The sequence below is a fragment of the Carcharodon carcharias genome, chromosome 14 (genome assembly GCF_017639515.1).
Source record: "Carcharodon carcharias isolate sCarCar2 chromosome 14, sCarCar2.pri, whole genome shotgun sequence".
Classification (NCBI taxonomy): Eukaryota; Metazoa; Chordata; class Chondrichthyes; order Lamniformes; family Lamnidae; genus Carcharodon; species Carcharodon carcharias.
This window is the reverse complement of record NC_054480.1, coordinates 141,451,617-141,466,780: the sequence shown is the minus strand read 5'-3', so window position 1 is coordinate 141,466,780 and position 15,164 is coordinate 141,451,617. Positions and strand designations below refer to the sequence as shown.

At 37.6% G+C, this 15,164-nt stretch overlaps 1 protein-coding gene across 2 annotated transcripts in view; it reads left to right on the top strand.

Annotated features, from left to right (window-relative positions):
- Positions 1 to 15,164, top strand: part of stk11 (serine/threonine kinase 11) — a 218,340-nt gene that overhangs the window by 179,790 nt on the left and 23,386 nt on the right. Inside the window, exon 9 of one of the 2 annotated variants that reach the window (XM_041204716.1) lies at positions 2,205 to 2,440. The exons of the other annotated variant lie outside the window; for it this stretch is intronic. Coding sequence (XP_041060650.1) covers positions 2,205 to 2,419 — 215 coding nt within the window. The 3' untranslated portion in view covers positions 2,420 to 2,440. The remainder of the gene's footprint in view (positions 1 to 2,204; positions 2,441 to 15,164) is intronic. 2 annotated transcript variants of the gene reach the window in all.

Sequence of the window (15,164 nt, the reverse complement as noted above, 5' to 3'; positions counted from 1 at the left end):
TCACACCCAGTAAGAATTTTGTAAGTTTCAATTAGATCACCTCTCATTCTTCTAAACTCTGGAGAATACGGGCCCAGTTTCCTCAAACCCTCTTCTTAATAAAATCCTGCCGTCCCAGGGATTCACCTGGTGAACCTGCATTGCACTCCCTTATGCCAAATACACCCTTCCTTAGATAAGGAGACCAAAACAATGTACACTACTGCAAGTAATAATCCAGTATTCCATGTGGGTCAATAGCTGGTAAGAATTTAAGAAAAAGGAGCCAGACTAGGCCTTCACCTCTCAAGCCTGCCTTGCCATTCAGTAAGATTATGGTCAAACTTATGCATCAACTCCACTTTCCTGCTCTGTCCACATATCCCTTGATTATATTAGTGTCAAAGAATTTATTGGTCTTGATCTTGAATACATTGAATAACTGAGCTTCCACAGCATTCGGGGGTAGAGAATTCCAAAGCTTCACAACACACTTGTGAAGAAATTTCTCTTCGTCTATCCTAAAATACCGACCTCTTATCCTGAGGTCATGGCCCCTAATTCTAAGCTCTTCAGCCATGGTAAACAGCCCCTCAGCATCTACCCTGGCAAACTCTGTAAGAATTAAGTATTCTGACCGATTTTTAACTACTCACCTACCCAGTTTCTGCGAGGCAGGTAAGAGATAAAATCACCTACATGGTAATGTGCTCAACAATACGGAACCTAAACCACTGAAAAATAAGTTATGCAAGTATATTGTCACAAAGCTGGTCTTCACATACGTTGTGACAATAGAGGAATATTACATTCTGTCCCTTATACAACCATAGATTAAATAAATACAATTGAAAGATATTTCCATCTATCAGTTTCTTTGTTTCTGATACGTTTTCACTTGGTGGTGGGGGGAATTGATTAGATCCATCCACATTTGAGAACTGCTTACTTAGCCTGCTTTGTAAGTACTGGTACCTGTCTTCAAGATGAATTCAGTAGAAGAATGCTTGCTGACAAGGCCAGTTTCTTCAAAATGGTAACAGATCCTATGTAAACAATGTGAATAACCTGTGGAAGCAGTTCAAGAATGTCCATTATTATCATCTCAAGGCACATTGGGTTGAGTAAAATAAATATGGCCTTGTCAGTATTGCCTACATAAAATAGATAATCTTGTGCATTAGTGCACTCTATTGTACCTTTGATCTTGGTTGATTGACAGCTCTGTTCCCAGCATTTTTTGATACTTGCATTTTTTCAATATCTTCAGTTTACTATATATATATATATATATATAAAATATATATATATAAGATATATATATATATATATATGTATAAAAAACCTAAAAGTCTTACAGATTACCAAACTGTACAAGAAATAAGTTTTGGAAAGTGGTGTTCCTTCTGCTTTAGATTTTAGGGTAGATTTTTAACTTGTTGTCAAGTGGAGAGCTGACATTGTTGATCCACTGCTTGTTACAAAACTACTCAATTCTGATTTCCATTGAAAGCAATAGAAATTAAAATGCTGTGATTTCTGTGAAGGGTTGCAGTTCTAATTTTATACCTGAGTTCAAGTTGAAAATCTACTTCCAGGTCTCTTGCCATGTCTTGTGACTTCTGCTTATATCTTAACACTAAATAAGTCTGTCTTATGAGTTTTAGCTTGGTGGCTTTAGTTGACATTGTGGTATTTACATCCTCATAAGAACAAGTGTATGAAGGATAGTAACTTTTCAAAAGATTAATTTTCATGGCAGTATACAAATGTCTGTTTAGAAAAGGTCTCCAGAGTTGTTTAGGTGCTGGTATCCAGTATAGTTGTAAATGTAGTTGGGTAGCTAACAACTTGAGAGATGCAGTCTAATTAGAAAATGTGCTTTTTAACATAGAATTGTGCAAATTACTTCTTTTATGTAAACGCACAGTTTGACTACATTTAAAGAAAAAGTATAGTTTAACTGCCTAGCCAGTTAGCAGCTAAATTTAGTATTTTGCCTAGTTGAGCAAGCTTTCAAATACCCACCCATCTGGGCTGTTTACCAGGACCATGGCTTTGCTGTGGTTGACCCTTTCAAGGCCCTCAGTCCCAAATGCTCTACCTTTTATTAGTGATTTTATTTTTTTATAATGAGGCGGGTACTTTCTGCCCACAGAGAAAAAAAATGCCACTCGGAATTGCTTCTTCTCCGTTCTCAAAAAAAAAATCTATTATTTCCACAGGACAGGTGCAGGTGCCTGAAGAAGAAATTGAGCAAAACGGCCAAAACAGGAGCAAAGGCAGCCACAAAACAGTGTGCATGAATGGTACAGAGGCAGGACAGTTTAACAGCAAGGTCAAAAATGAACGGAGGTCAAGCTCTTCTTCCAATCCATCCCGCAAAGCCTCCACCAGTAGCAGCAAAATTCGGAAACTCTCTGCATGTAAACAGCAATGACCCATCTGTAAACTCTGTGTGGTATGTACTGGAGCTTCCATTAAATTATATTTGAACTGGACTCTATCTAAGTGCACACTTTAATGTGACAGTCCAATTGTGTATATAAGTTTGTGAAGGAATAGAGACTTTGCATTGATTCATAGCAATCGGAATAGGGCCAGTCATTAGTCTCTGTGAGATATGACTATATTAGTGAACATGAATTTCTTTACTGTCACTTCATAGTGTGACAGATTGCTTTAAACTATACTTTTCCAGTTCAAACATAATAAAAAATTGGGTAAAATTGAACGGTAGTTGAATGGAAACCCAACATGAAGTCACCAGATGCCATATTCGTATTGCAATACTTAATATTGTGATATGATATGATCAAGACATTAAAGCTTCCCAAAAATATAGTAGGTCACTCATATTTTGCGCTGGGTGATTATTGTCATATAACCTTTGTTCTATTATTTAGAAAACAGCCTTCGTTTCTCTCTTTATATACTTGAAAGTGACTTTATTTTTCTGTAAACATACTAGAACTTTGTGTGACAGAATGACATTACTTTATTTCACTTCATTTTTTAAAAGAGTAGCAATCCTATTCATTTGTCACTTAAGGTGAATTTCAGGTAATGAGTACAATATATATTTTACAATACATTTTTAGTTACATTTATAACTACCCAACCCCTTTTTTGCAATTTCCTCTAATTTAGATTTGTTGTACCTTGAGAACTGCTTGTGCAAAAAAGCACCCTTAGTGTTGAAAGATCTGGAATGATTTGTCAAAACATTTGAGGTTGGTGGTCCTTCAAAGCTCCTGATAGCAGATAGCCAGTTGATGTTGAGCTGCTTTTTATAGCAAGATTTTTGACACGATGGAATAGATTTTAACTTTTACCCTTTGGTGGAAAACCGCCGGTTGTGGATCACCCCACCTGACTCTCCTTTCTGTTGAAGTCAGTGCAAAGGAAAAATCCAGCTGTGTGTATAACGGTTGGTCAATTTGCTACCGTCAGTTTTGTGCTGGTAGTGGAAGGTAAAATCTATCCCAATCTGTCACAATAGAGTCAAGTACTCTCTGACAACTGTTCCTGCCTCATTTATGCTTTAAGCCTGATTTAACATCAGGAATGAGCTGCGAGGAGCGTTTAGGTGGTTCAGACAGCAATGGTGCTCCATGTGCAGCTTCCAGGAGTAATTTTCAACATGCAAGATGAGATTGACAATGTCGGCCTTTTCTGCTGCTGAAGGCATTGCATCGACCATCCAGAAATCTGATGGAGCATGTAATACATGTGGTTGGTAGATTTGACTGTCTGATTGTTTTGGGACTTGAAGCATGTAACTATAGCTTTTTGCTGGGGACTATTCTACACTGCCATGTTACATAGCTTTTGTCCTCTGAATTCTAATTTGTGCAAAAGGATTGTAATTTTAAAAATGGAACTTGTTAAAGGAGCAGTACGTTACATGTTTTATGTTTTTTAACATTAAGTTATTACTTGTTCCCCTCCCTCTTAATGTGTTCTTTGATAAGTTAATATGATTATTCAAGCACATCCTCAATCTAGTCTCTAACTTCTCCAAGGGAGAACTATCATTCTTCTCACTGCAGCTGGTTATAAATGTGCAACTGCAGTGCCCACTTTCCAACCAAATCAACTGTGCTGGTGCTACCTGAACAAAATGACTTCTGATATTCCATTATTGTTTTCATGTGTGTAGGTGCACTTGACTGTTTGTTAGCAGTAGAATAATAATTAGCCATTCTGCCTCTAACCATACTTGACCCAGGACGTGCTGCTCCTTGAAGTTGGCAAATAAAGTTTTTTTAAAATTACTTTTGTATATTGAAAAATGTATAGCAAACCAGTTTTGGTAGAAAATAGTTGGTGATTGAAAGTTCACAGCTGCTTTGAAAACCATATTTGAAGACTTTAAATTAAATGGAACATATTTGTAAATGAATACCTTTTGTTTTCGTATAATTTCATACAGAAATGCCATTGTATTTTAATTTTCTTTATATTTATTAACCATAGTGGAACAAATGTGTTTATATTGTGCTTCCTAAACAGTTGTCACAGTTGCTGATTGGTGTACAAAAAAAATTAAAACTTAACTTTTTCCCCAACTTTGCTAGTGTTGTGCTGTGGCAACAGTATCGTGCATGTTCTGATAGCTAAGATCCCAAAAGTACTACTGACTCCAATTTTGTAGAAATCTTGGTTAACATTTTAAATAATCAATTTTTCTTAGTATTTTTGTTGTTGCAGGTGTTGTATTAAATTGAATAAAAAGGTTTGAAAGCACCCTGTTGCCTTCAAAAGCAGCCACTCTTGTAACAGTTTAGAGTGTGTATTTGTGGCGTTAATTGAAAACTTATAGAATGCAAATGAATTCTTGAGCTCATGATCCTACAACAAAATATTGTCCCCTTTACCCAAGTACCTCTTATAACTTTTGTGTAGTACAGACAATGTTATGGGCCTTTTATCTCTCTATAGGCTTTTCTGGGGAAAAGTTATTTTATTGATTTTTCTAAAGCTTAGTATTTGTTCATGGGGATTATCAACTGTGACATGTTGCATTTTGGGTTTTGTTGTTGACGTTGCTTTTTTCTGGAATCAACCATGAAGTTATTGGCTTACAAATTGGCACATCTTGTCAATGTATACCAGTCTAGAACATCTAGAGGCAACCTGCTGTTTCCCGTAAACAATCCAAAGACATCTTTAAATCTTAAATTATTGGCAAGTTTCTTGCTTATTAAAAGTATAATGTAAGGAGAAACTCCTGTTTAGCTTAATTTACTTACCCCTTCAAAAAATAACTGATGTGATGCATATGTCCTCCAAGCTTGTAAAATTCAGGTTATTGTAAATAGGTTTGAATGTTGCTTTTCTATTAACTTAGCAACACCAAGATATTCCCAAAATTCTTGTTTTTTATGCAGTGCTTGCGTTCAAACAATTTCAATTTTAAAAGTTAAGGCTAAGTAAAAAAATATAGTTTGCTGTGCGAAACAAGATATGGCTTGGAACAAAAACAGAAAATGCTGGAAAAACTCAGCAGGTCTAGCAGTATCTGTGAGAGAAAGACGGAGTTAAGAAGAGTCATACGGACTCGAAACGTTAACTCTGTCTTTCTCTCCACAGATGCTGTCAGACCTGCAGAATTTTTCCAGCATTTTCTGTTTTTGTTTCAGATTTCCAGCATTCGCAGTATTTTGCTTTTAAGATATGGCTTGGTGCCATTTGTAGCACAGTTCCAATCTAGTTTTAAGTTTGTTTAGACGCAGGATTTAAAGGAAACTGCTTCAGTAACTAGACGTATACTGTACTTTCTCTCATCTCAAATATATATGAAGTGCTGAATATAAATTTCCTGATGCAGAAGATTAAAAATTGCACTTAAATTCATAATCTTGAGAATAAACGGGACTCCCCTGTGCAACAAATAATATGGCTGTTGCCACAAAAGTTAATTTTAGTTCTAAAGTTATCATTTGAGTATGAAACTTAAAGGAGGTTTATTTAGTTCTGTGCTTTAAACTATGCAATAAAGTAAGTTACATAGGTTTATTTAAGCTGGCGTCAGTGATGTATACAGAACTGCTAAAAAAAAAGCCAGTGTATACTGTACTTCTAAAAAGTTACATTGAATTGTAGAAAATGCCACCACAAATGTGTGGTTATGCTAATTATTAATACAGAAGTATGTTTCATTTTTAATTATTGGTTTCATTTTATCATTATGCACTGTGCAATTATCTCTTATTGTTCTACATTCAGTTTTGTAACTAACTTCACTGTGCAAAAGCATGTTTATTTTGCCAGACAATACCTGCCAGCTGAATATAAGTTAGTTAAGAAGGAAACTTGCACAAGTTTATTGTAGCATGGTGATTTCCGTGAGAAATGATCCTCAGATTTGATCAAATAACAGTAATAGATTAAATCACGTCCTTGGCCTCAACTTGTCCAGCTATTGCAATGGGTAGGTGTACATGCCATTAAAATAAGTGACATTACAATCCCTTCTGTTATTATATGGGAAGAGCATGGTATGTATTGCAAGGAATTACTCAGGTAGAAAAACACAGACTAGCAAGAAAGCTTTTGAAGTGGATTACAAAGAGAATACAAAGACTAACTGTCAAAGACAGTATCATCTTTAAAAAAAAAAACGTCAATTGTGCATACCATAAGAAATTAGTTTTGGGTGCATTGTTCTTGGAGGAGGGGAAAATTAAAGAATTATATCCAAATTTGTTAGTAATACCAAATTGCAAGCAATTTGAAACAGTCGGGAAGAGGAGACTAGTTACAGAGAGGGATCTGGATGATCGTCGGTTTCTTAGTTTTTTTTTAAATTAAAAGCTTTTAAAAGGTACCTATTAGTGTCCTTGCGCTTAAAGCAAAAAATCTTAACTTTAAGAATTCCTTGAATACCTGCAAATTGGTGCAATTGGCTCACAATGGTGATTAATTTGACCTGGTGGCATGTGAGTTTTGTGGGCAAGGCAGGTTCTCGCACAATATTTTTTAAACTTGTGCAGCAGATTGCACAAAATTAATTTGTGTTGGACATAAACTGTTTGAAATTTCTTGATATTTTGCCTGATAGATGCAACAGTACCTGCAAATATGTTATGTGGCATACTGGCAAATATGCGATTGAGGCTTTGCTGGCTGGTAATAGAAGGCATGCCAAGGCAATCATGTCGTACCATGTAAAGCACGGTGCACTGTTATTGGAATGCTTCTGAGGCACCATGCACTAATAATTAGTTGATCATTCTGATCTTTGTGATACCATTGCAGCCTGATGTTACAATGTCTTTTAGGGAGAGGACTTTCCACAGTCGTATATCTACCAAGGTGAGGTGTTGTTACCTCTCTCTGCAGATACAGGAGAGCAGGTACCAGCAGGAGGGCTTCTGGCACCTGCCTGGCACTCCATGGTTGGACCTCCTTTTCTTTCAAACACATCAGTTTGGTTGAATCATATTAGGAATCCCATTGATACCAAGAATGAACAACTGGCACAATGACTCATGAGAGCATAATTGCCAGCAGATATTTAAAACGTAGTGATCTAGAAATGGACAAATATCATTTACATTGACATCCTTTGCTCATTTAATGAACTGCTGCCTGACCTATCAGTACCTAGCAACCCTGGATTTCTGGTTTCCTCGAGGTTGCAGGTAGTTAATATGATCCATGGCAAATTGCCAGCATGATGTACCTGCCCCATCTGTCTGTTCAAGTGATCATGAAAGGATCCAATGGCATTACTTGAAGAGAAGGAAGTTTTTGTAGTGTTGTGGCCAACATTCCTCCCTCAATTAGCACCAGCAAAATGAATGCTTAACCATTTATTTCAACTATAAACAACAACATTTATTGTTATAAAAACAAAAAAACTGCGGATGCTGGAAATCCAAAACAAAAACAGAATTGCCTGGAAAAACTCAGCAGGTCTGGCAGCATCGGCGGAGAAGAAAAGAGTTGACGTTTCGAGTCCTCAAGGGTCATGAGGACTCGAAACGTCAACTCTTTTCTTCTCCGCCGATGCTGCCAGACCTGCTGAGTTTTTCCAGGTAACATTTATTGTTGTTTGTTTAATATTGCTGTGTGTAAATTGATAGCCAAATTTGCCTACATTTCAAAAATAATTCATTGAGATACTTTCTTTCTTGCTTACTTCAGAGGGTGTAGAGGAGATTTACCAGAATGGTTCCAGGGATATGAAGGACTTAGCTACAAGGTTAGGTTGGAGAAGCTGGGGTTCTTTTTGGAGCAAAGGAGGTTAAGGGGGATTTAATAGAGGTGTACAAGATTATGACAGGCTTAGATAAGATAGAAAAGGAAAAACTGTTCCATTACCTAGTGATACAAGGACCAGGGGACAACGTTAAGGTTTTGGGCAAGAGGTGCAGGGCGGATGTTAGTGAGTACTTTTTTGCACAGTGAATGGTAATGACCTGGAACCTGCTTCCTACAAGGATGGTGGATGTGGAGGCGATCAGTGATTTCAATAGGAAATTGGATGGACTCTTGAAGGAAATAAATTTGCAGGACTATGGGGATAGAGCAAGATAATGGGAGTGACTGGATTGTCCTACAGAGAGCCAGCATTGACTTGATGGGCCGAATGCCACCTATGTGGTGAATTACTACAACTATGAAGTTCCTTGAAACATCCTGCATTCGCGGAATTAATTTCTTCCTATCTTAACATCTTCCTGATCAATTAATTTTACTGTTAAATTTCTGAAGAATGCCTCAACAACCCTGCATAATATTTTGTTAAGAACAGAATTCAAGAGTGAGTCTGCTATAGTCATTTATAGTCTGACACATTCTGTGTGCTCTGGGCAGCTCAAGGCCTCATAACATTCACCATAAAGGTCTTGTAGTTGCACTTGAATAGTCTTTTGGCAGTATGATTTGTTAGGAAAACTTTTCACGTCTCATAAGTGCATAACAAAATCTGCATCAGTTAAGCATGTAGCAAGTGAAATAATCCCCAAGACCATTTCCAAATTCCTTCATAGTTTCCCTTTTAAGGTCAAGTTGTATATGTATCACGTTTAGGAACAAATGCTTCTGAAGTAGAAAATAAGGAAATGGAGCAATTTTCACCCTTGTGACAGTATGTCAGGTTAGACATGGCACGAGTTTGATTCATTACGGTTCTCCAATATATTCTGAAAATGAACTGTTCTTTCAGAATAATACTGATGTCACTACCATAACTTGAATTGTCCTATACGCAAAGAGATTCTTTGCTAGCCATCTGTTTGAATCTCAGAGCTACAAATACTGACTTGGTGATTTTATCTTACTAGATTTCTTGGTTTGTAAAATTTCCTTTCATTCATGATTTCAAGAAATTCTAAGGGCACCTACCTGCATTTCTTAGCTTTTAGTAATTTTGGTATATGGTGATAAACCATCAAAATTTATAAGAAAGCTGTATTGGAATGGTGGCTGTCTGCTATCACTGAATAAAATCACTGGCCAAAATTGAATTCCCTTAAATTTAATTTGAATTATATATTTGGATAGAAAAAAAAGACTTTTGTTTATATAACACATTTCGCTACCTCAGGATGTTGAAGTGCTTTATAGTCAATGATGTACTTTGGAAGTGTAATTGCTCTTGTAACGTAGATACTAATTGGTTAAAATACTGTCATATCTTCATCGCCAATTCAGTTGGAGACATCAAAGTGGAATATTAAATATGCGGAGTTGGCAATGTTTTTGATGTAAAGAATAGTTTTTTGGTTATGAACTGAATATTTTTAATATGGCATCCATTTTGATGAATCATTTTTCTGTTTCTATGATCTCCGCAAGCTTCACTTCAAAGCCCTTTTTTCTTAAACTCTGGTAAATGCTCCTTTTAATTATGTACATCAATATATGAGATATTGACTCTATTCAGGCTACAAATGTTTAATATTGATCCTACCTTACAAAAATAATCACAATAATATTTATGAATAAATAATTACAAGTGACCAGAAGCCAAGTATGATTGCTTCAATTATCAATTCCTGTTTTGTTTTAATTACGTAGCGTATACTTATTACATGCCCTCAGTATCAGTTGAGCAAGTAGATCTTTTTTCATCCAGAATTGTTTGCATCTCTTTTATATTATAAATCATGAGTAATTCGCATCTAGTTTTGAACATTATCTGAGCTCCAATATCCGGTTGCTGCTTTGTGATCACTCTGTTGTGCTTTTTAAGTAATAACTATTAAAAGTATGGTGTAGAAACTTTCTCAATAGAACAACCTAGTGGCTAGAGCCCGCAACCAAACATACAGGTGATGTAACAATATTTAATGGTAAATGTTAACATTGCTTTCTTCCAAGATTTACTACGTAAATAGCTGTGGGGTGAAAATCACTAACATCAGTGATAGATGCATGATCCACTGTGCTGCAATACTGCCCAGGGAATAAAGATGAAAGTTGCTTCCTTTCTCTTATCCTATTTTTCATATTAATTCAAATGTTTTTAAAAAGTTGAATCTTGAAGCCAACTTACCATCTTCACCCTTGTTTTGATTACAGAAAAGGCCGAAGCTAATTACATTTGTGTGTGAGATAGAGATTCTAATTTTAAAACAGACAGAGAAAGGCACAAATTGATTGAAGGGTGCACAGTTTCTTTCCTCATTCTAATGTGAGAATTTTATTTTAAAAGCACAAGTCGAATTTTGGAAGCAACCAATTACAGGAAGGCACTCAGAACTGAATACAATATTCTAATTGCAGCCTTACCAATGAGTTTCATTGAAAACATAAGATAGGAACAGGAGAAGGCAATCCTGCCCTTCAAGCGCTCTACCATTCAATATGATTATGGCTGAACTGGCACATCAATTCTACTTTCCTGCACTATTCCCATATCCCTTGATTTCCTTAGTATCTAACTTATCTTCTAAACTCTGTGCCTTGAATTTACTCAATAATTAGCATCTACAACTCTCTGGGTAGAGAATTCCAAGATTCACAAACCTTTGAACAAATTTCACCTCATTTTCGCGACTAATTGAGTGACCCCGCTACCCTGATTTGTGACCCCCAGCTCTAGACTCTCCAACAAGGAGAAATCTACCTTGTCAAGCCTCTTAATTTTATATGATCACCTCTCATTCATCTAATCCCCAGAAAATATAGGGCTAGTCTGTTCCATCCCTTCTCAAAGGGCAATTCCTTCATCCGGGAATCAGTCTGCTGAATTTTTATTGCACTCCCTCTAAAACAAACACAACCTTCCTTGGTTAAAGAGACTAAAATTGTATACAGTACTTGAGGTGCGATCTCACTAGGTCCCTCCATGATTGCAGAAAGACTTATTTACTCTTATACTTCATTCCCTTTGTTATAAAGGCTAACATACCATTTGCTTTCCTGATTGAGTGAAATTCACATTTAACACTATCACTTTGCTTTCGTGCACTGCTTCTAGTTATGAGACATAGGATCCTGTTTTTTTTTTTTTTACAGCCTTATCTACTTGTCTTCCCCATCCTGTGCAGTTGGATTTTTTTTTTAATTCATCCAGTGGGTAGAATTATTGCTAAAAGTTAATTTCTTACCCACTTGTTCAAACTATAAATAAAAATAGAATTTGATGCCCGCTGGTAGATGGGAACAACTTAAAGATTCTAACTGTGGGAGCTTGCAGCTATTCTGTAACTGGTGGTTGTCTTCCTCTATTGCAAACAAAGTTCTGAATTGCAGCCCTAAATCTTTTTCTCTTGTCATCAATACCAGCCGTGACTGTTGACTTTGCATTCAGGGAAAACAATACATTTTTATTATCCTCTTGATATTTCAACCACTTTAATTGCTCTAGTCTTCTAGATCAAACTTTTGTAGAATTTCTGAAAGGGTGACTTGCATTTTCACACTGTTTCGCAATTATGACTTTGTGCATCTAAAGGCCCCACAAAAGAGCAGTTAGAGGGACAAAAAAATCTGCTCTGCTAAAGTAGTGTAATTAGATTTTCAAAGCCGATCAGAATTGGCAGATTGAGCTTTGATTTAATGGTCATAAAAACAGTAAATATTCAGCAGTTCAGGCAGCATCTGTGGGGGGAAGAACAAAGTTGAAATTTCAGGCCCATGTCCATGGCTTGGCCTGATAAGTAGGAAGAAACATTTACCTGCACAAATGCCAGGCAATGACCAATTACAACAAGAGAGTCTAATCACCCCCCCTTGACAATGTGTTATTACCATAGTGAAATTCCCCCACATCAACATCCCTGAGGTCACTATTGACCAGAAATATAACTGGACCAGTCACATAAATACTGTGGCCACAAGAACAGTTCAGAGGCTGGCTATTCTGCAACAAGTAACTCGACTCCTGACTCCTTAAAGCCTGTCCACTATCTACAGGGCACAGTCAAGAGTGTTATGGAATACTCTCCATTTGCCTGGGTGAGTACAACTCCAACAACATGCAAGAAGCTTGACACCATTCCGTACAAAACAGCCAGTTTTTAATCCCTTTCACTCCATGTGGATGCAGTGTATACCATTTACAGGGTGCACTGCAGCAGCTTGCCAAGGCTTCTTTGACAGCACTTTCCAATCCCATGACCCTTCCTATTTAGGACAAGGGCAGTAAGAACATGATTACCTCCACCATACTCTCCAAATAACACACCATCCTGACTTGAGAATATATCAATATTCCTTCATTGCTGGATCAAAGTCCCGGAATTCCTACCAAACAGCACTGTGTGAATACCTTTACCACATGGACTGGAGTGGTTCCAAGAAGGTGGCTCACCACTACTGTCTTGAGCGCAATTAGAGTTAGACAATAACAACACCCACATTCTGTGAATGAATTTAAAAAAAAAAACTACCTGTCTTTAACAGTAAATACAGTGGAGGAATATTATCTATTATCATAGTGTTTGGTAATGCTTATTCATCAGTTAACTTCTGAATGAAATTTGAATTTGAACAAACTGAGAATCAGAACATCATAGATGATGTTTCACAACTTTACATTTCTCCCTGCTCACTCATATTTCAATGGGTAGAGTTTGTGTTTTGCTGATAGGTCCACTTTACCCTCTGTAAGAGCACGTATTCTGTCCAAAACGATGCCATAATTTCTCCCAAAGAAACCAGAATGTTGTTTCCACTGGTTCCCATCATTCAGTTAGTGGAAGAGTATTGGGTAATGAGATCTATCTCCTTATGACATTTCTTTCATAGAGCCATCAGAACATTGGAGCTATATCATGATCAATTCATAAGGCACTACACTGACTTTCTTCTCATCACTACCTGCAACACTGTTACCTGGAGTAACTTTCATGCTTTTGCTAACTGTGAATGTATGATTCTTTAAGATACCACCTCCTGTGATTGTATTGCTTTGATACAGGTCTTATTTGTACTCCCAAGGAAAGTGAATGAGGAAGAATTTTAGTGTTTTCTGTCAGTATAATCTTCCCCATTATTTGAATGTAGCTATTATTTTAATGTTGCCTAACTGCACCCTCACCTCCGCCTTTGCCCTAGTTCCCAGTAAAACCATTACTCTTTCTCATACTGACCATTCCGTCTCACCCCTGCTCCTTTAAGTACCTTTAAGGGACGTAAATTTGAAAGGATATATTGGACAACTTGTTTAGCTATCCATTGCCAGATCTGTCTGGACCACTTAAAATACTATAAGGTCCTGTTCTTTTCAGTGAAAAGCGCTCATTATTCCAGAATTATGCTGGAATGCAAAGGTAACCTCCAGCTTCTTTTCTCTACCACAGACCGTCGTCTTAAACCCCTATCCCTTCCACCCTCACCTGCATCAAGCGCGAAGAGGTCATGAACTTCTTTGTCATTAAGATTGGAACCCATCTAATTAGTTGCCTGTGCTATCTCTCTCTCACACTCTCTACTATCCCACCTGGTCAAATGTTCCCTGCTGTTCTAGCCCTGAATTCGCATTTTTCTAGCTTTTCTTTACTCAGCTTATACCCTCTCTGAGCTCATCTTGTCCATGACTCATCATCCTGACTTGGAAATATATTGCCGTTCCTTCACTGCTGCTAGGTCAAAATCCTGGAACTCCCTAACAGCATTGTGGGTGTACCTACATAACATGGACTGCAGCAGTTCAAGGCAGCTCACTACCATCATCTCAAGGGCAACTAGGGATAGGCAGTAAATGCTGGCCCAGCCAGCGAAGCCCGCATCCTGTAAATAAATTTTAAAAAATGATACCCACCTGCTATTCCCCTGGTCCCTATTATTATTAAGCTGCCAATCCCTCAACTTAACTGTCCTGTTCCCCACATTTGCCAACATTATAAATGCTTCTCTCTCTTAGGATGTTGTCCCTCGCTCTTAAATCTGCTGTCATCATTTCACTCCGCAAAAACACCAATCCTTGACCACAGCATCTTTGCAAGTTACCATCCCATGTCCAACTTCCCTTTCCTCTCCAAATCCTTGAAAGATTTGTTGCTTCCCAATTCTGTTCCTATTTTTCCTGGAACTCTGAGCTTGAATCTCTCCAAATCAGGTTTATGCCCCTGTTACATCATCGAAATACCTCTTATCAAAGTTACAAATGACATCCTTTGTCACTTTGACAAAAGTAAACTATCCCTTGTTGTCATTCTCAATTTGTCTGCAGCCTTTGACCATGCCATCCTCCTCCAAAAGCTCGCCACTTTTGTGCAGAAGGGTGGGATTGCCTCACCTAGCTCCATTTTTAGATATTTAATCGTAGCCAGATAATCACCTACAATGGCTTCTCTTCCTACTCCCATTACTTCTGGTTTTCCCCAAGAATGTATCCTGGCCCCCAACCCCCATTTGTCTTCTAATGTGCCGTCCCTCCACGATATCGTCCAGAAACGCAGTTTTCACCTGTACAGTGATGGCATCCAGCTCTACCGCACCATCTCTCTAGACTCTTCCAGTGTTTCTAAATTACCAGACTGCTTATCTCACATCCAGTACTGGATGAGAAGAAATTTTCTCCAATTAACTATTGGGAAGACTGAAGCCATTGTTTTCGGTCCCCACTCCAAACTCTGTTCCCTGGACATCAACTCCTTCCCTCTCCCTGGCAACATTCTGTGATTAAGCCAGGCTGTTTGTAACCTTGGTGTCACATTTGACTCTTGATGAGCTTCCAGCCTCATCACTAACACTGCGTTTGTCCACCTCCATAACATCGC